The 23,182-nt window shown below is 33.8% G+C and overlaps 1 protein-coding gene and 1 long non-coding RNA gene across 5 annotated transcripts in view; both read right to left on the reverse strand.

The window, feature by feature from the left end:
- LOC126863481 (uncharacterized) overlaps positions 1 to 23,182 on the reverse strand; it is a 511,613-nt gene that overhangs the window by 375,510 nt on the left and 112,921 nt on the right. The gene's annotated exons all lie outside the window — the stretch shown is intronic.
- LOC126878295 (uncharacterized) overlaps positions 1 to 23,182 on the reverse strand; it is a 360,193-nt gene that overhangs the window by 76,917 nt on the left and 260,094 nt on the right. For all 4 annotated transcript variants that reach the window (XM_050640955.1, XM_050640963.1, XM_050640946.1 and 1 more), the window contains one exon: positions 21,704 to 22,069. In XM_050640955.1, coding sequence (XP_050496912.1) covers positions 21,704 to 22,069 — 366 coding nt within the window. The remainder of the gene's footprint in view (positions 1 to 21,703; positions 22,070 to 23,182) is intronic.

A 23,182-nucleotide genomic window follows, 5' to 3' on the forward strand; every position in this document is an offset into this window, starting at 1 on the left:
CTATATCACGTGTGATGTATCTCAGTGAACTTTTCGAACGATTTTTAAATTCTTGTTCGTTCGGCGTATTTTTCCTCTATGATCTTCGAGTGTAATATTACCTTCCACCATTCATCCCTTTGGAAGGTTAATAGACAGATTTGAGTTAAAGGAGAATGCAAGGAGTTCCTTTAACGTGATAAACCCAAAGACTTAGTTCAGAGTCCAATAATTTTAGACAGTGGTGTTTACGCGTGTTGGAAGGAGAAGAAGGAGGAAAGGATGAAACAAGGCAGCACTGCCACGAAGCTGTAACCTATTTACGCGTTAACTAGAATCCAGAACGCGTTTACCTGTTTGTCGGTAATCTCGTTACTCGTGATGCGTCGAGGCGGAGGACGAGCGTAACTTAAACCCGGCCGCAAGGTACTCGGTGCCGCGTTAATTCGACAATTGAAGGATTTGCCGGGAGAGCGATTTAACTCTCCGTCAAACGCGATGTTAAGTATTTAAAGCGATCGTGCTTCGCTTCGAAATCAGAGGATTTTCGCCGATTCGTCGATTTCGAGGTTGTAGAAGTTAGAAAATTTCCAATTTATTTATTTTTCCCTGCAAGAGGGTTTTTTTTTTAGGTTTCTCATTATATTGGCTTGGCAACTAAGTGATTGCAGATTTTGTCATTAGGTGATATTGACAAAATCCGCAATCACTTAGTTGCCAACCCAATAGTGATCATTCGATAAAATATAGCGCGTTTTTCAAAAAAATCGTAAAGAAATTCGTTGAATCGATTTAATCGTAAATAATTGTCATTAACTGACTCGGTGAGAATCGTAATGATAGTGAGGTAGTTCATTGATATTTCTCATAAACTAATTCATAAAATCTCATAATAATAAATAATGAATTTTACGTTTGTTGCTGTAAAGAATTTATTGTATTTTTTTCAAGTCACGAAAACGAGAGTGAAGTCATAACCGAACTGCGAATATTTATGCATTTATTTTTTTAACGAATGTTTACCAATTATCTGTAGTAAGTCTAATATTTAATTCTATGTCAAACCTAATTTATTTATTATTCTAGAGTTTCAAAAGATTTGAAACAGTTCTCTGATACTTATTAATTATTTCTACTGTTATACATCATACAACTGTTCGTTAAATACTTGAAAGTTTTTTCAATAAAAATTAAAGATTCAAAAGAAAGATATTTATAGGAGAAAAATTTCCCTCGTCGAAGCTTAATTTTCGAAATGGCGTTTTAATCGGTACTATCATCTCATCTACGGTAAAATTAATATTTTACCCGAGTTAAATTAAATTATGCTTGCAACAAATAATCTAAATTATTGTAATAGCAGTATATAAAATCATGAATTTAGCAAATAAGATGGTAGATATTTTTACTTGGAATTTATTTAATACAAATAAATTGTATAAATTTCTCGAATTGTTTAAAATTTTATGGGTCGTTACATTAATATTTTACAACGAATGAGAAATTATTTGGGCGCGCATTTAAATCTTAGTCTTGTTTGGAAAATTTACTAAAGTACATATATTTACAATAATTGTTTTCCAATACGAGTTTACAATGAGACTCCTAGATATTTTAATCGATAATATCATATTTCGTAATGAAAGAGGAATTTTTTAAATTTATGTAGATCGTAAATTTCTTGAATGAGGAAACACACGATGTGTACTTTCAATGTATTTCATGTTATTATACATTTTAATATAAATAAACTGCTTTTGTTTTCAGATACGAGAATTGTATTAATTTATTAACGCTGTAATTCCACTTGATAACATCGTATTCTTCAACGAGTCAGATATTTCGATCCATTTGTATCGCATACCTTTTTCGAATAAATATAATTGACAAGTGTTTATCGCGTATTACTTAATCCACTTTATAAATGAATTTTATTTTTTTATTTCGTCGAATGTTTTTTCTATCAATGCAGAATTAACTACGCGTAAGTGAACATTACACCATGGAGAATTAAATTTTATGACAGAGATTTATATCATATCTTGTATTTTATGGATAAATGTATAATTACCATTTTCCATTTTCTTATGCAAAGAAGCTGATTAATAACGTAATAAACTTTTGAGTAAAAAAAATGTTGACCCAATCAAAAAGAAGGGGCATAAAAATCATTCTACATACCGTGGAATATCTTTTTTTACGTGCCGCAACATATTGAACTTCAATTAAATTAAAAAGTCATCGATAGGTGTATGATACGTTATCCAATAAATGAATAACTTGGAAATTTCAATCGCGGTATTATCAATGAACTTTTTCACAAAAAATTAAACTTCCTTTATTGTCTCGTTTTCCAATTCAATTCATCAGTTGAAATTGAAAATTTTATTCAACGCCGCCCTTCGAAAATTCCCTCGACAAACGCTGCCAATTGATAAGCGTTAAATGAAGTAAAAGCAAAGCTATTTATTTATTTTTTTCCTTTCCACCTTCGCTCGCTAGTTTAATCCTCTTCGATGAATAATATTGATAAAATAATCTGTATGCATCGAACGGAACAGCATAGAAACGAAGGCAAAACAGTCTATTCAACTAGAATTGATTTTCACGCCAAACTGCAATCCTCAATTATTCATCGGTTTACACCGGTATTTTACAGCTAAACTGATTTTCAATCTCATAATACGATTATCGATCACTTATTCGAATTTCCTCTTTTTGCAATAAGACGTACACAATTATTGTCGTTCCCTTTATGAAAAATATAGTCACACACGAAGATAATTCTTTTTTTAGAAATTTTTAGAGGTATGAATTTTTTAGAATAAACAAATGAAGAGATTGTTAGAACGAATAATTAATTATTAAACATTAGATTATTTCAAGGTTTTATAGAATATCGAAAAGACAGACGAAACATCGTATGCTAAACTTGATAAGCTTACATGCAAAATTTGTGGATTCGATATGCTCTCCATGGAAATTAAGTTGACTTCGATGAAATAATTTATTGAAATCATCGTTTGCAAGAAAATGACGTTAAATGTTAAATTACCCGTTAAAGTAATACAAGGGATTAATAATCGACTTATAATTTCAATATTTCAACAACTAAATACTTAACAATATGAAATTTGCAATAAAAGCATGAACTTCGAAAATGATGGTATGTTTTCCTGAAAAATATACTTTCTAAAAAGAAACTATTAGTAAGTTCTTAATTTGCCTTTCAAATAATTCCCCATTAATTTTTTCAAAGAGATAAGACTATACTACTCAATATAAAAATTCAATATCTAAAATTGACGTGAAAATTATTGTCGAAGGAAGCCTAATAACAGACTATACTTCGTACGTTTCATTCGTTAGCTTATATTTTCCTCAATTCCGACTCCGCATTTCTCCTACATCCAGTAATAAATATCATCACCAAAATTCAAAGAAATCATTACTATTATGTATCTAATTATCATTTTGTAAAATTTCTTAAGACTACTGTCTGTCTAAAATAAATAAAACTAATTATCAGCTGTTTTCCTAGTTATAAATAAGAGTGTACTGAAAATAACGTCATCACAGATATTTAAATTACTTCAATAAAAATAAAATTAATATCCGATCAATATCACAGCGCATAACTGTAAAACCTAACCACAGAAAAATTGCGCACAAAAATCATACTGCGTTCAAAGAATCTACAATGAACACCAATAAATGGCGAACGATGTTAAATAGATGAAGACATTTGAAAAAGAAAGAAGATGAAAGATACTATCACTGAGTTCATGGTCGACAAAATACAAAGGACGAAAGACCGTCGGGCCGCGACGCTCGCTCACAACTTCTCATCTGGCAACCGTCGGATCACGAGCTAATCCTTTCAGCCGTGCACGTCGTCTTCATCGACGTTTCCCAAACAAACGCGTCCTCAGCGAACAGTTCGCCGGTGGAAAGCACCTGCCGTTATCCTCTCCGTTTTCCCAGTCATCCTGTTACATCCTCTCGAAAGAAAACATATACGACAATTCGAACGATTCCAGTTAAAATTTTCAAACTCTCAAAGAGACAAGAAAATATTTAAGAAAAAAAAAAAAAAGACAAAAAGCAACCAACGATGTAGGATAATTTCTATAAAACCAATGTAGATACCATATATTGCGATAAGACACGATCAAATTGTAATTTGCAGAATTGGGACCTAAGAGACTTGAGGAGAGTCGAGGCATAAAATTAGTTCATTTTCTCAAGAGAAAATCACATATGAATTATGTATGCAATATCACATTAACGATAGAAAATTTTATTCTCCAATGAAAGAGTCTACCGATAGCAATTCGATATAAAAAGCGCTGTTGAGGAGACTTTAGAAGATAAATATATGATAAATCAACATGAGGATTATTAAATTACGTGAAAAGATGGAACCAATACCTTATATTTCCCTTTTTCCCTTAGTTGAATAATTTTGCAGTGACTGATAATAATTATAATGTCATGGTGTCGTATCTGTAGAACAGAGAAGATGAAAGAGAATTCCAGGTAATTACATTTACACATTTTTCAAATACGTGTAACATGATTAAGCTAAGAACAGGCTTCGTCATTTTCCATGTCCAATTTTGCTAAAATACAAATAAAATTGCTCGAACTACACGGACTGTTAAGTTCGAACGTGAATCAAGTGTTTTATAAACATTAATATCATTTAATTTATTATTAATTAATGTTAAATTATAAAATAATTTCGTCGTAAACCGTGACGTATTAATTACTTCAGACTGGTTTTCTTAATTTAATCAAAAGCCGACATTACATTCCAGCCAACTTAGTACAATCCTAACTTTTCATTTCTTGCGTCGTCATATAATAATTCACGCGAACGGTTGATGCAACTATAATTAGAGAAAAAGAAGAAAGCTCGGAGATCTTTCTTTTTTCGTAGATTTTAACGTCGCATTAGCCACGCATGTGTGGTTATTAGACGACAATGAAGATTGAAAATATTACGGGAATTAAATCCTGTTATACAACACCGTGTCATTTAAAATGACACGACGAGATTGACATTTGTTTTCCGTTACTGAAATTTCCATTTAGAATTTCTCTGGTGTGGAATTTGCAACGGGACTCTTTATATTTAGGCCAACTGAAAGGAACGCGTTTAACGGTAATTCGGCAATTGCAAATATCGGAAGTTGTTGTTGGATCAGATTTAGAATTAAATGTGCACATGTAAATCTGAATCTGTTTAACATCATTTGTCGCTCACGGTCGATATTTACAGCAGTTAGATCTTTGCCGAGCAATTCTTCCTAACTCAACTGTTCCGTAAACAGCAGGGATTAGAAAAATCGAAAAGAAAAAACCAAGGGAAACTACGATCGAGGAAAAAATGCGTAACGCGTGCTGCTCGACGATTTCTGCGAGAAAAAATCGGGAAAATCATACCTCTGCAGGCGACGCGTGTGTTTCATCGAGGAAAAAGGGACGAAAGTCGACGCGGAAATTTCGTTCCGTTGAAATTAATTCAGCGTTCTGTGGCGAACCAAGCCGAAGCTACGAAAATTATACAGGTATTTAAAATATACGTGCACCGGAATATGGATAGCTCGTTTAAGTACCGAGCCGGCGGCCTTTCACGCGTTCAACCTTTTGAATAAATGAAACCATAATTTACCGACCATAAAACCGGCCGACCGATGCTAATACTCCGCGAATTAAAAACTTATTAAGACGAGTTCCCGTGCGATTTCACGCCGCGACATCGACCTGTTCGCGAATCGATCGCCAGTTGAATTAATTTCGATCGATTGTTAAAGTCACTCGCGATAGAACGTTTACCTACCTCTTCGCTTGTCTCGGAAAATCAACGATGGAAAATTATCCCGTAATTTTTTGTCGAATTTTCAAGGGGGGATGAATTTTGCGTTCCAAAGAGATTAGCATGATTAAGTATGGTGAATTTTGTTTGAAAATCGGCAGAAAGAAAGGAAGGTTTTATCTGAAATAATCAAAGTTTCATTTTTCGTGATCGAAGGAAAACAATGTTTGATTCGAAACTCTTGTTCGGATCCATTGTTGATGCGTTTGTATAGTTGAATATTGCGAATCGCAGAAACCAAGAAATTCGAGGGCTGATGGTAAATTTTGTTTGGAAACGAGGAAAGTTTTGTTTTTGCTATTGAGAAGAATTTTAAATTAAATCGGATTTGTTTATGAGTTTGATTGCGTGGTTGCAAATAGAAAATTGAGGAGATCAAGAAATCTAGAGTTCGATGTATAAAGTGTGAAAACGGGGAATAGAAATAACGTAAAGTTTTGTTTGAAGTAATGGAAGAGTGATTGCAAAGTGTCTTGTTGAGATAATTTTAATTTTTTAATTATTGTTGAATTTGATTATGTGATTGGAGATTGGAAATCGAAGATACCAGGTTATTTATAACTAGATTAATTTTGTTTAAAAACGGAGAAGAGAAATCAATGAAAATTGCACTTTTACGATCGAAAAAAGTCTTATTAAAATAATTTTGATTTGTTGAATTTAGTTCGTGATGGAACGAGAACGAGGATGCACTCAACGCGGTATAAGCGTTGGATGAATTTGTTTGTACAGTTTGGCATTTGAAGTCGAAATTATCAAGAAATTCAGAGTTTGATATATGAATTTCAATTAAATGTTTGATGAATGAATCAATTGAATGGGAAAGTAATAATCCCGTAGTTCCGCATAAATGTTTACGTTGACCTATTTATTATGAACACTAAATACACGAATGTTAATTATCACATAACTAACTAAAACTAATACTAACTAATAACTGTATTCCTGCCATTATTATTCGAAATAAGTAAATGATCGTATTAATAAAATAATAATTAAATCAAGAACAACGTCATTTATATGTTGAACAATTTGAAAAATTTTAGGAACTTAAAAAGCAACATAGTACGAATTTATGATTTTCGATTTAAAACTATTTTCTGATAGCAGAAATGAAAAATGAATTATTTAGAGTTCCATAATATATTTGTAGAAAATCAAATTTTGCTCGGGATTTCTTCCAACATATATTTATCTGCATATTCTTTATTCTGTTTTTCTCTTTTTATCTATATCATTGTTCTTTCATTAGTACGATTACGGTTCAAAATAATTATGCACTTGTTTCATCGAGTCAAAGCAATTAAAGTTATTTTTGATAACATTTCGCGTAATTATGAACGTCTCTTCGAGTCGGCTTTTTATTCGCATTCTCCGATATATTGTATAATCATATTTCTTTGCTTATGTTAGCCGGATAATTAAAAACAATATCTGGCTCGGTTTTAAAATTGCACGGTTAACGAACGAGTACATGAAGTTTTATTACTTGCTCTCATTTCTTTTCCACATTGCTTAACCTAGATGATATGCATAACTGAAAAATTTAATGGTACCTAAAGCGATTATTAAGAATTCCTCCATATGCAAATGCATGATAATCACTTAGGAATAAACCCGGTTAAAACACACTGTTTTAATAGCTGTCTTGAACTTTGCAAATGCTTTTGTTGTTTATTTATAGTTCGCCATGGCTACGAATTACCTATTTGCATAGATATATAATTATGTAAAATTCTTTTTAATATTTTGTTGGCACGGTATGAAACTTACTCACAAAGTATTAATTATTTTACTAGAGAAAGAAATTTTCCAGTTATTTTAAGCTGTATTCTTCGTGTAACTTTCGTGTTTCTTGAATTATTAAGGTAAATATTGTTTTGCATCGTGTTTTCTGCGCTCTGGCAAGATATGAAAATTTTAATTTGATTAAAAGCATACGTATCAAGCTAATGTATATCTTGCAATATACGTTGGTTAATATTTATTACCCATGTTGTGTATATCAAATTTTATACCGAGATTTGTGAAAGGCAAAACATTTGTTATAGAAAAGATAATGACATAAAAGTTTGAAAAATTTACGAACAATTATTAATTCTAAAACATCTCAGCATCGACAGTTAATATATCTAATTATTATTATGATATCTCATCGAGATTTATTTCTTTCATAATTCTATACGATCTTCGTAAAATATATTTCTATTTAGTAAATAATTTTTTTTTAATTTCATAAAAATCTCCAGACCTCAATTTACAATTTATTCCTGGATAAACTTGTTTTCAATTATTTAGCTGAAGTAATTAAATTTGCAGAACGGAAAATGCCCTACAAGATTAATTGCTGCACAATACCTTCAATTTTTTAGATGAAACCACAACAGAAAACAAGTCTAAAATTGTTTTTACAAAGTCGTCCGAAGCATAAACAATCAAATTAACAAATTTGAAAAAACATAAATTTAGTAAATACTTGTATGTCGCTTGCAAAGTTAAAGTTTCTTTTAAAAATATTACAACTATAATTCCCTTTAAAAGACGTACTCCATAATGCGCTCTATAAACAAACCTATTACCATAGTTATATTCATAACTATCATATAAAACTTATGTAAAAGGTAATCAAAATAAATTCGCGCAAACTACCAATCAATCACGAAAATTTAGATTACTGATTAGCGTCAATAACGAGGACGAAGCCTGTCTCCGCGATGTCCGTCGATCATGTTACGAAAAATTGGCTAGATCGCTGGTCGAAGCCTCCCATTGGGAGAGCTCATCAGTTTCTCGGTATTTCGTGCAATTTACTCAACGCGCGGGTAACGAGTTTTGGCCTACAAAGTCGTCGCGGTCGTTCTTCGAACAAGTAGCCCGTCGTGGGAAGCGTCGTCGACTGGGCCACGTGGTGGACAGGAATGAATCATGAAAACGAAGCGTAAAACTGGCTCGTCGGGGGATACCAAAGAGAAACTGCCGGAGAGACCAGTCGGTTCTTACAGTAAATATAGAAGCGGGAGAATCTTGCGTAAGCTCGTCCCTCTCTTTCTCTCTCTTTCCTCATTTTCCTGTCTCACCTCGTCGTTTCCTTCTTTAACTAACATGCAACCCTCTTTCAACCTTCTCCGTTCATCCGTCTCTCTACCTCTCCACGCTTTTTTGCCTCCTCTTTTTTGACTCCTCCTCCTTCGCCTCCTCCTCCTCCTCCACTTCTTTTTTCTTTCGTCCCTTCGTTTTTTACTCATCCCCCTCTTCCTTCTCCTTCATCCTCTTCGTCCCTTCTATTTATCCTTTTCTACTGCTTCGATTTCGTCCTTTTCTTCCTCGACCCCTACCCCTTCTTATACAGGGTGTCACAGAATGTGTGGGTAACGTTTATGGGGTTGATTCGAAATCAGAAAACGATGGAAAACTCTACTCTACTACTTTACGGTAGAAATGTGCTGGCATCAATGAATCAGCGACTGAACCTTTCTCTCCGTCTCATTCACGCTTCAGGTTTCTGACTTTGAGATCCACCAACCGAAACAAATCATATACAGTTGCTTACTTGTAGAGATATTTTATGAACATGTCACGTACGTGTCTTGTACGAAACATTCTGGAATTTCATTAACGTTGTAATGAGATTCGGCTATGACGATTACATTGATCAAGTTTGAAACATATCTGAAAATGTACGTTACATAGAAAAAACAAGATATTTAGTGGATGTACATATTTCAGACAGAGGTCATAAAGGTACATGTATAGTTAATTATTCATTATATTAGTAAGCTTGAATATTCAGTGGAACCATCCTTAATATTTATGTGCATGATATATTTTTGTTAAACATACATTTGTAGAAAATGTATTGTAATTACTATATGTGTACATCCCTGGCCATTAATATTAGGACATCCGTATGTTGATTTAGTACGGGATAACACTTGAAACTACATAGCATGAGATTGTGAAAACTGTTTATAAGAATTTTGGAGGTAACTAATGAATTGATAATATGTTAGCATCTATACAACTCTTCGATCTGAATCACGTTGAAAGAATTTGAGATGAATCAAATACCCTAAAGTTTGAATCCGACGTATGGAATTGTTTACAGCATTCACAACGTTTATAACGCAATAACAGAATATCTAACAGATACACCTATAATCAGATACCTAATACGTAGATACGAATATAAACAAAACCGACATATTTCAATGATTTTGGCATTTTTACTGCAACATTGAACTTATAGATTCATTACAGTCTGAGCTAAACAAGGATTGACGACGATTTCCTAATAGTCTGTCACAGATTTTACCATATTTTTCTGTGTCTTGATACTTACGAATAGGGGCGGTTCCAGAGTGCTTTCAGAATTTACCAATATATACAATTATGATAGTTGTATCTCGTCATAGTGTCAATGAAATTTCAAGATGTTTTATACAGGACACACAATACACCAATATACCAGAGTTTCTTATGGTAAGATGTTCAAAGTGGTCAATTTCGTTGACCGATGTAGAATATAGGTAGGATTTCGACTGTTACATTAAAATGAGAGACACGAAGAATATGAATAAGATCGAAGAAAGATTCTTTTCTTAAGCTAATATAATTTCTAACGAAAAAACAGCGTTGCACATAATTTGAAAAATAAGCCTTAAACGACATTCTTGTTAATGGACATTTCTCATGTTTTCGGTACCTACAATCGATCTTATAAATTGAGAGCTTAAAAGCCAATAAGTACAAGTCAGTCATTCGTTAAGAATGATTTATGTGGATCGCAAATAGCTTTTCATTGCCAAATCCTTCAACCGACGTGCCATGATCCTATCTAATTCAGGATTCGTAGCTCCTGTAGCTATATCAAAACGACTATGTCGTGATCAATAAACCGTTTCGACAACTGAAACCTTTGGCAACGAACAAATAAATATCCCCATTTGCACGGTATAAGACATTTTTAACGTAACACTGACATACACCGATTCGTTCCTGTACCCTCGAAATTTTCCTACATATTTTGCGACACCCTGTATTCTCTCGTCCCGTCTCCCTCTTTTTCTCCCTATTTTACTTCTTTACTCCTTCAACTTGCCTTTCCAACTCACGACCATTCCCTCCTTGCTTCTCCGTGTGGTTCGTGTGTCTGTTTCAGCCTGTCGTTCTCCGACGCTTTTGCCCTCTCTCTGTCGCGTCCGACCAACCCGTAACCGCCTCTTTCCCCTGCTGCCGACTCCAAACACGACTTCGTGTTGCGGAACGCCCGGAGGGAGTCGCTGCAAGGTCGTCAATTGCATCAGCGACGGTAGCTCTGCACGCTTCCTGCTTCTCTTCTTGCCCGCGCGCCACACCGCTCACGGATCGTGTTCGACAACGACCAACCGATTTCCAGTTCGTTCCAGTCCACTCTATTTAGACGGCCAACCGCGAAAATCTGAACGAAACATTCGTGCTTTCGATGCTTCGTACGAGTAGATATCATGATTTGTTCTTGTCCGTGCGCTACATCGCTCGCGGACTGTGTTCGACGACGACCAACCGATTTCTAGTTTGTTCCAGTCGATTCTATTTAGGCAACCAACCGCGCAAACCTCGTCGAAACACTCGTGCTTTCGATGCTCAATAGGAGAAGATATCATGACCTGTTGGACGGTTGCGGTATTTTATAGTTGTTCCGAGGTGATGTTCCGAGCTAGAGCAAGTTAATTGATCTAGTGATGTTTACGTGGATTGGGTAAACGACTTATCGTCGATGCTTGGAAATGGGTTAATTGAAAACGAAGATTTTTAAGTTGAGCAGAGAGTTTACTTTTCTTCCTTTTTTTTTTTTTTTTTTTTTTTGAGGCGTTATTCTGATGAGTAATTTGTCGGGTGATGATCGATGGTGGTTTGAGTGGTAGGGTAGAACGAGGTAGATTCGAGGATTGCGATCGATTGATTTGATTAAGAAGTTCGGTTGTCTGAATTCAGACGTTGAGAAATTGAAAAGTTCATAGAGATAAGGCCAGACAGGTTCGATATTTCAATTGCATTATATTTATTGGAAGAAAAAAGAGAGGTATAGGTTTGGTATTCAAGAGCGCAAATGTTTGTTATTAGGAACGTTATTTGACTACGAATTTATAGGGAGGTTGAAACAGTGACTTGACGATTTTGAGATGCTTTCCGTTGATTTACTCGAGTTATTGCAGTAACCTCTTCAATGTGGTTTGAATAGTTTGCGTGAAATGTGAGTTTGAATAAGGATTTGTTTATCCTTTAAATTTGGAATCTTTAAACAGCGTGTTCCAAAAATAAGACGGCATAATACTACAAATTTCACGTCTTAAATGCCACTGCACGTAACACAGATCTTAACATTTATTTTTCTATAAGAAGCCAAGAAAGAGAGAGAATATGTACGTGCTTTTAAATACACGACTATGCGAGAATATATGAATCACAGAACTCATATACTTGAATCAATCAGAAATTATCGGTGTCTCTTACAAGTGGAGTTGAAAGTCTTTGTTATAAATGTGATTTTCAATTTTAGTTATTTCGCGCAGTTCAAAAACTTGCAACTTTACCTTATAGCATTCTTTAGGTCGTTTTTCACTCGATCGTGCTTTTCTATTATTAAAGGATTTCATATTAAACTTCTTCTTCAAATGCTAAAAATTGGTAAATGCAGCTAAAAGAAGCGCGAGTAAGAAATTGTCATTTGACGTTGCGAAGGTGTACAGCTGAAATTGCACCGTATAAATAACAATTAAGGATCGAAACTCATTGAGGAATTTGATATGGATGCTTCAAGTTGGACGTAAAGTTTGACACGTGATGATCGGTTTATTGATAGTTAGATGATCACATTTTGCAAAGTGGCCGTTATTAGTCTGGATTAATTGCTTCTGGATTTAACTTAGATACCCTAAACTACGGTAGGAGCACATACGAAGCTTTGTGCATTTAAGCTATTAACAGTTCGGTGGTGGTATTTTGTAAAGTAGCTCTTTATCGTGGTTAAAGATCTAGTTACCAACCTTTTCGACACGATCAATTTACATATTCGATATTCTAAACTAAATTTACGTAAAGCTTTAATATTAGAAAATAAGCAACTAGCTGCTAGATTAACTCTTGAAAGCTATCGTCAAAGAAAATTAGATTTATCCTATTACCGGTAAAATTTAACTAATCCTTTTCACTTTAGATCAATAAAGATGAATAGAATTAAACGAACGCTATGTATATTTAAATGTTTCATCGCTATGCGATATTAAATAAAAAATAGAAAGATCGTTGTTTGCGATGGTTACAAAATAACATCGGGATAGTATTTTCGTGTGATGGAATTTCACCTTCGATACCTTTTACAGATTAATTTTGCCAATATTTTAACAACTAACAACTAACAATATTTTAAATGTTTCCAATTGAAATCTCCTGTTTAAACGTTTTACTTATCGATCTACCAATTTCATTAGATGGATAATTAAAATGTTCAAATAAGATATTCTAACGGAACTTCAATTCAGCAGCAACAATTTGTTCATGTTCACTCGAGCTGAAAATACTGTTATCGATCACTTGGAGTTCATTGCTGGTGGATTTGATTTAAACGCCTTAAATTTCTGTAGAAAGTTATACGGAACTTTAATAGTCATATAAGTTCAGTTGCAGTTTCATGTTGCAGTCTATGTGTTCATGTTGGACTTGGAATTAATGGCTTCCGTTCAGTGTTATAATGCTATTCGAAACTTCTATTATCTATCTATTAAATGGTAAAGTAGTTTCGTGAACCATCTTTGTTTACGAATATTATAATCAAATCATTGTTTCTTCTCTACATCCATCGCTCTTCGATAATAACATTCGCGCTTCAACTTAAGCTGCTATAAATCGAAAATAATTTTCACATACACAGACAAAATCCACATCTGAAATTAAGTATCATTTTTTCTATAACTGATTATTCAAATATTATTCGAAAGATTCCTATCGTAATTGAGCTCCATTGTGTATCGGAAATTGGAAGTGACTTGTTTATGATAAATTTCAATTAAATAACAAAACTCTTAATTTACATAAATGCTGTTCTCAGTCGAATCGATTAAATGCAGCAATTAAAGAGAAATATTTGGAACTGGTCAATAATTTATTTTTTAACAAGTTGATACTAATCTTCAATCTGTCAGTGAAGAGTGTACAGAAATTATCGGATTCGTCCAATTTACCCAACGGAATGCTATCTGATTGTTGTTCATTGCAACATTTGCAAAATATTTTTAACTGCAACAAATTGAAGAAACTAGATGTTTGTAGCAACGCGTGTGGTAAATTTATTGCTGAGGATGACGAATAATTTCTTCAAAAAGAATTAGAATGAACATCAGTAACCCTTAAATTTTAGACAGTGAAATGAAAAGTCACCGAAATATACGATATAAGCAATAAAATAGCATACAAATATTATTGAAAATCGTAAAAAGAAACTAATTTATATATCGTTTTGGCATAAATATCGACACAGTAACATCTCTTGGAATGATAGATATTTTAAAAAAGTTCGTGATACGGTAAATCAGGGACGCAAAAGAGATTTCCATAATTTGAAAAAGAATAATTTATCACAATCCTGTAAATATTTATGTGCTTCGATTTCTTCAAGTTTCATGATACAGAATTCAAAGTAGAAGAAGAGAGCGTAACGAGAAAAGTATTAGGAAATCTTGCACTTCGCTTTCGTAATCGTTACCTTAGTGAATAAGATTCAATAACGTAAACAGCCTAAAAAAGAAACTGCAAATGAAATGTTGCGTCAATAGTGACACCTGATGGATTGAGCAAGGTTCAAATCGCGAATCCGGTTCTTAGCAAATTCGCTCGAGCTTTCTTTTATTCGACTATATAGGGTGGCTAGCGTAACTGGATCAAACTATAATCCTGAAACGGCGAAGGATAGAAAAGAATTTCATTAAGCAAAATTGAACGGTTCCAAACGATGTGGTGATTCGACGATGCTAAATGACGCACAAGTGACAATCTAATCTTTAAAACATCTTGCCAACGCTTGCAAATTACATCAGGTCGTGTATTATTCGAAACTATTTCATTTTTCCTTATGAAATTTTCTTCAATCTTCTATCGTTTCGTACTTACAGCTTGTCCTAGTCACATGGAACGCCCTATGTAACTTCTACGTTTCTCATTCTACATTCACAGTTGAGTAAAATCCTCTAAATCCGTGAATTCTCGTATATCCGTTATCGTAGCATGGAATTCGATACAAATAAGCATTCGCTAAGAAGTCGACGAGAGAGAACAGCCATCGAACGCGAACAGACCTTACGTAACGAAACGTGATTCGTCGAGCCGATGAAAAACGTCACGTCTGGGACGGCAACCATGAAGTTTACGTCGAAGTTTAGCAACCGTGCACCCTACAAGGAAGTCGGCAGTAACGTCGTCAATTGCATAAGCGGCAGTAAAGCTTCGAGGTTTCCTGCTTTGCACTTCAATGCAGCCAGTCGACCGATCCTCAGATTTTATCTTCTTCTTAGTTCCGCGATGTTTGCTCCAAAGTGGCAAGGAATTTCCACGGAATCCCGTCCGTTCTGACTTTTACGCGTCACAAGGCGTTTAAATATACAAAACCTTGCGCTGCTTGGTCTAATAAATATTAGATGCGATCACTGCTGCACGATGCTACGTCAATACATGTCAATACAGAATCGTGTCAAGATCGAATATCTCGATGACGATCGTAATCGTAATTGTATCGATAATTTTAAAAACGAGCAAAGAGTCTTTCAAGTAAATTTTTTTAACAACTATAAATTGATTACTGCACTGCTTAAGTACGTAGATAGATCAAGTAGCCATTTTACGCAGTAGAATTGATCATTCTAATTGCAACGAATCGACAGTCCAATGTGGCGAATGCAACTTCCTTTAATCTAACAGCAGCTCATTCAATCACAAGCTGCTAAGAAGTAGAATCTGAATATAAATGGAAGCTCTAAGTGTAGAACAAAATCCTTGCTTAAGGATAACTTTGACGACGATATAAATATAACGAATATAATTTGTTGGAATTCGTGAAAGGTCTAAAATTAGTGAATTATGTAGAATAATCTAAATAACGTTCACGTACCGTACAATACTTTCTATTCTGTTTTTTCTCGTTTAAATTACTCTTATGTCCCGTTTGCGTGCATGCGGTTTTTTGGTGCACATGCGAGGAGACGATAATAAAGGAACGAAAGACAAATGATGTATATCTCGATTCTACCAAAATGAAACATTTTCTTTTCTTTGTACGCGTGCCTCAAATAATTATGATGATCCATAGGTAAATCGATTATCTCTTCCAATTAGGGATGATATTTTTCTTAAAATTATTCTTCCATCTAAATTATCCTGCAACTATTCGTTTTAATATTGTTGATTTTTTAATTATTTCCAATGAATGCGCATGAATGGTCCATGACTCGATAATATCTGTGCTTGATAAATTACCACGAATAATATCTTAAATATTCTTTACGATTTCAAATGGACCATTTACAAATATTAATAAAGTATTCTGACAGAAAGGAAGTCGGTTCAGGGAATATTTATAATAAAAGATGAATCACTTATACGTAATTAATCTTCCACTCAAATTTTACTTCTTTCCGTTCCCTCATTTATCACTCGTCATTCATCGTTTTTCAATTGTTATGTTCTTTCCGTTATTTTTTTAAAACCTCGTCAAAACATTTTTGTCTAAAAGAAACTCAATACCGTTCGTAAATATTTTGTACAAAAATTTCACTAAATCGCTAAAATTTTAAGTAACGTAGATAACGTTTCCATCGTTTTTCGAATTCTAATACAAGTTTTTTCAATAGAAAATACAAAAGAGCACTAGTTAATTATAAATCGATCAATTATTCCAACCTGTGATTAGCCACTTAAAGACGTCGAAGAGACGTCGATTCGATAAAATAAATCTCTAGCTTCTACAAGTGAACTGCACTAATTGCAAGTGTAGAATACTCCAGTCAGAATACTCCAAATTCTTAGATCGTAACTATTTCAAGCAAATATAAAGAGAATCTCATAAAATAAAACGAATTCCGTAAGATTTTAGACCGTGGGACCTTTAAAGATTAAAAAACCAAAATAGTTTGATAAATAGATTTTTTAAATCAAATTTATGAATACACATTTCGTAATACTTTGTTCGTTTATTATAAAATATATTTTTTAATTACTTAAAATTTGTGTAATTTGAAATTAAATTTTATTTCTGTCATTTGATTAAAATAGCTACAAGAGTTAATAAGAGAAACGTAGCAAAGTCAAATTTAACTAGCTAACTAGCTTTGTAACTAGCTTAAGCTAAATTTGATGTAAAATTCTTGTCATGTTAAAAGTAATAATGCATTTATAGGATTTGCATTTCTTAACATTTATATTAGATTTCGTTTATAATTCCAGTATTATACACGAATATAAGTGAATTAAAGATATAGGAAAGATGTAACGTGGAGATTTCACGAATATTTATTTAAATATAACGTTGTGCAAATTTTCAAATATATCGCTTTGAACATAATTGACCTATTATATTTTAAGTGATCCGCTTCGTTCATTTCACGCATCAATTATCATGCCTAATATGCATTAACCTAGCTATATTGTAAAATTTTACTCGAATTCTGAAAACTCGTATCGTATTAAACTTGTGCTTTCATCGTGTTAAGCTTCGCGCTCAAACATAAATGAAGCAATATACATTTTCATAAAACAGATTCTTTCTCTCCTTACGGATGCATCAAATAAAATAAGGCGACGAAAAGTGAACAAAAATTATTTCTAATAAAACAGTGACTTTAAATCGAAACGTACTACGTTTATCTTCCTTCAAATTCGTTGATACGTTTTGAATCAAAACACAATTGCTACGCCATTAGGAAAAAAATTGTAAAAAGTACGTCCTCGGAATATTCCACTATTTCAATCGTCAATATATGACTTAATAACATTTCCTGTAGAATTCTCATCTCAACGTTTCCGCAACGGAATCACGTTTTACCCCTAAGGACGAAGCATTAAAATCACCATTCGTAATTAAAGTTGCCATCGAAGAAGCCCTTCGAACAAAGGACGCTCTAGCTCACCCCCTGACAATAATGCAGATGCAAGAGGACTTTCAGCAAGGTCAGCAATCGTATCTCCGACCTGTTCGAAGCTTTGATACGAGGGCATCTCTCTTAAAATCTTCTGCCAGCTTCGCTAATCCCGATAACAAGTAAGAGGAAATCGCAAGGACTTCTAAGAAATCGTTCTTTCGTGTCAGGGACAAATTACCAGGGTCGAATCGCGTAGAATAGAATTGAATGGCGTCTTTTACAAAGGAAGCAGGCCTTCTAGTGACTGGACTGGAGAGAACTTAAAAGACTATATACAATATAACGCAGAATTTCTATATCGACTACATTTAGAGTCTCGTAATGGCAAATAAATATCAAATTGATCGGGAGATTCCGTCGTTTTTGTTCTTTGAAAGGAAAGAAATTAATTGTCAATTGTAGATCTGCTACGTTCTTTGCATTATTTTCGATTGAAATTTACGTTTCGTTATCCTTGCAATGTTTCCTAATTTGTGAAAAATTAGAACGAATCGTCGTTGATGGAGAGCGGATATTTATGAAAATTTGTAGCTCTATGAACAGAATTAAAGAGATGGAACTTACGCAGAAGTTTGTTTCACCCAGTAAATATTTTTACAGCTACTCTACTTTGGATATTTTAGATATTTTTCCACATTGTTCGCGCAATTTTCCGTACATGCATAAAAATCTGCAATCTAGTTATTACTGATTTCTTCCCTCGATACTACGCCAAAGATCTTCTTAAAGGATCAATTTCTTTTTCTCGGTAAAAGAAAAGCAAGAAAACATTGAACCGTCTGTTCGATAAAACATTGAAATTATTATCAGTTAGTCTTCGATATAAAATTCACTGTTACCGCGTCTACAGGTGATTCACATGTGCCCCGGTGTTGTTGAATTTTTCATTTTTATTACTAAAATATTACTTCAGCGAGTTTTCTTCAAGTTTCATAAACACTCAAACAAGCTACCACTTTATTTAAAAACTGCTGTAGAAGATACAATTTTTCTATCTAACGCTCGTAAGTACAAAGTGCAACCATCTTAATTGCATCTCATTTTTTTTTATCACGTTTAACTTCACCTAAGATGCACTTTGTTACAGAATAATTTATTCATCAAATTTTTATATGTCTTGCGTCTCATAATAATTTAGCCGCTCCACTCATTTAACGTAGTTACTTAGTTTGCAAGACAAATTTACTTTGGTCACAAAAATGTCTAGGAGATTGATGTACGTATCTACTGGATTTCCACGTACATGTAGACCCTTAATGCGTTCCTTCGGCCAAGACAGGCTAACTGCACACGACAAACCTGGCCTTAAATTTGGCAACGAACAGCGTGTCGTGATTTATGTTAATCTTTGTCCACGGCCAGAAACGTTTCGATAGAGCTACACTGTGACCAATCTGTGCAAGGATTAATTGGACGCCGGCCTAGAATCGAAGTGTCTCTGAACGTGTTCGGACCTTCGTCGTAAAATATTGAGAATCGCCTCGAAACTTTGTCAGTCCATTTCGATGCTTTCGAAAGTTACTAATTTACGCCATTTAAATAAATAAAATAACAACATTTTTGGAGTCTTTCAATATGAAGTATCAAAAATATACAACTTCATCTAATGAAAGATTTTTTAGTATCGCGGTATATGGTACACAGGAAAATTTTGCTCTGGAATAAAATTAATCTTAAAGTTTAAAGCAATATATTGGGAATTATTGAAATTCTCTGGATGCTATTCGAAATTTAAAATTCGTAGATGAGAAAATTTAGAAATTTGTTTAGCTTTAAACTCGTGCTTTCATTGTGAAACATTGGAAATATAATTAATTTCAAGATCTTTCTATTTTTTATTCAGGTAAAATGTTAGAAGGAAATATCTAGAGTTTCGTGGAAATTCTATCAATTTACTGGAATACTTTTGGAAATTCAAAATTTATGGCGGAAGAATTTAGACGTTCTTTGTTGAAAATGACAACGTGAGTTCGTGTTCGCCATCCATATGTACATGCGTTAGTTATAAGAAATAGTAACTAGAGGATGATCCTAATTACAATCGATAGATTTAATCGATAGGCTTAAGATGCCTTTTTGTTTTTATTCCTAGTTTTTTGTAAACGCGTGCAATAAAGGTTTTTTGGCTCAGGACGGTGTGATAGATTTATCCATTCAATAAAATAATAACTATTCCAATCTTACCTCTGAGTATAGAAATAACAACATTCTTAATGTGAAATATCGGAGGTCTAGAAATTCAGTTGACTGAAGATTCGTGGAAGCTTTAATCCGTCGTTCAGAAAAATTGATTGGGTCATCTATTATAAAAACTTTGAAGTACAGCTAATTTCAAACGCTGATACATTACTTCTTATTTATGAAAGATGCTACTTCTTCATAGAGAACATATTAAAAATCACATTTTTCAACGCCATTGAATTATTTCGATATTTCTAGAAATTCAAAGCTGATGACCAAAAGAATCTTGAGTTATCATTGTCAAATACCGGAAATATAAATAATTTTACATATTTAGATATATTTTCTAACAAGACTTTACGCCTTTATTTTTTACTAGAAGTATCGAAAATTACATTCAAGCGATATTGATCTTAAACTGTCGTTGCTTGAAAACTACACGTATCGTAGAAAAATGGTGTTTCACAATATCCAAAGGTCTACGTCCGCCGATCAACGGCCTAGCTAACCCAGAAACCAACGATCTCGTCTTTCGCAACTAGCGAACTGTCCGATACTCGGCAATTAAACGAAAAACGACAAGTGTCAAAAAACGAATCCCGTTCCACAGGATCATCCTAACCGATCTACTTTCGAATTCCTCTTATAGAGGCGTGACCATTCCGTATAGTTCGAGATCCGACAATCAACCTCGCTTTGGATCGTTCAAGTATTAACCAGCAAAGATGTAATTAAATAAAGATCCCTCTGAATTGGGACGATAATGTTTATTACTGGATGTAGCGATGCGAGAGAAGAACCACGTGGCAGTTAATCTTTGTATAACGCGAAAGAAAACAAAATCATGTAATACTCGTGTAGCTACGTAACAATGAAACTGTAAATTATAAAAAAAATAGACTGACAACTGAAATATATTAAAATTCAGTCTGATATTTTTCTCCCAATACTCATCTTTCAGGGATTTAATAATCCTCTTTATTTATTCATATTTATTGCAACATGTTAATTATCACTATTATTATCACCAAATAAGAAGGTATTCGAACAAAGGTTCTATTGCCTTAAATTATGTATTAAATTACGTATTAATATAATCCTTCTTGGAGAAATTTTGTCAATATTAGTATTGTTTATAAGATGCATTATATACCGTACTTGCGTAAGTAATTTTAATTTTCCACAACTTTTCATTCCAAGAATATAATAAGAGTACGTTTGGTCCGAAAACTTCCGACGACCACTCTATCTAAATTTTCAATCTGTAACCGATATTCGTTTATGTTTCACCAATTATTTAACAGATTATTATCAATTGATTTAATTGCCTAATTATAGAATTCTCTGCTCGATAAACGATTCGGTAAACAGGTTACGAGTTCTTGTCGATGGGCGACAGAACTGAACGTTCTTAGCGCAGATAGGCAGAAGAGAAAAGAAGAGAAATAAAGAGAAGAAGAAAAAAGAAAAAAGGTAAATCAGCTAGGGCTACACGTACCGTTGCTGTTTCTGCAAACACACGGCTGCCTCGTCGATTTGTTCTCCAGTTTCACCGGCTGACCTTGACTCGATAGGAAGGCCTCTCGTTTCTTGCCAGTGGCCTGGACAACCTGGTTGCCATTCTGGCCACCCTGCACCACCATCGCGCTCGAGGTCGAGCTCGTAGGGCACGAAGTGCCGTTCACAGCGACCGAGCATCCGGTAGTCGAACCTGTCGGCGACTGATACTCCTGGAGCAACACTCCCGTCGTTGGTACCACATTCCCTGTCGAATTCGGTGACGAGAAGCTGTTGATCGTCAGCGTTGGCGCGTTCCCGGTCACCAGAGACAATTGAGGGGAAAAAGTGTTCTGGTGCAAGCCTCCTGTTCACAGAGAACATTATCGTGTCAGTATTACCAGTGATTCTACATTTGGCTGTGTGAAATATCAGTTAGTGTAATAAATGAGTGGTATAGCTAGCGTTTAGAGATATTTTCGTGAGCCGTTGGAAACATTCTTAAGGAACATTTCCATAAGATGTTACTTACATAGAAACGAATCTTGAGATATTCTCTTTGCCACTCGTTTTTCATTTTTCTTAGTTTATAAATTCTTGTACTTATGTACTATCCTAGCCTACTACCCTAAATCAAATGTTAGAAAACGCATAAAGAAATATTTTGAATGGGCCGTAAGAATGAACTCTGTGAAAAAGATGTGAATGATCTTATTATAGCGTATAATAAGTTGCGATCGGTTGATTTATGGTATTGTTGAAACGTTTAAATTTTACTATTCAAGATTATATAGTTATATTATTGAGGAAGTGATGACGAGAATGATGAATAAGGGGAAAAACTGCTCGGTTTACGGTGAAACGAATTTTAGGTGTTATCGAGTTTGAATCGCAGCAATATTGCATAAAGTGTGTAAGCTGTTTGAAACGAGATAAATTTGAAGTATTGGAGAGTTTCATCTAAAGTAGGATTATGTATTCGTTATATGATTATATATTATTCAGTTAATACGTTAATCATAGTAAATATTACTTGTCGTGAAATGTTCGAGTTTGATATATATGTGTGTGTGAAATGTTGGTATATATAGGATGATAAACCTTTAATGTTACCAACAGATATATGTTTAATTAACAATTATGGAATAGATCATATATTCTCGCTTAATTTAGGGATAAAGTTTATTCGTTCTACAAAAAAATCATATACGTTTCAATTTTCAAATTGAAACGAAGTACATAAAATGGTGTTAACTAGTATGTACATGATATTATTCAAAGAAGCGTAATCGATTAAAATTCACTGCAAACTAATAAGTAAAAATGCATTATTCATTGTAGTAAACATCGTCTTTATTCTTGAATATTTTCCAACATGTAGATATACTTCTATTTTTAAAATATTAATGAATTATTCAATAACAATGGCTTAATTCTGTCTAGTAATTTAAACCGTAAAGTAACAACTTTTTAATTTCTC

The sequence above is a fragment of the Bombus huntii genome, chromosome 1 (assembly GCF_024542735.1).
Source record: "Bombus huntii isolate Logan2020A chromosome 1, iyBomHunt1.1, whole genome shotgun sequence".
NCBI lineage: Eukaryota > Metazoa > Arthropoda > Insecta > Hymenoptera > Apidae > Bombus > Bombus huntii.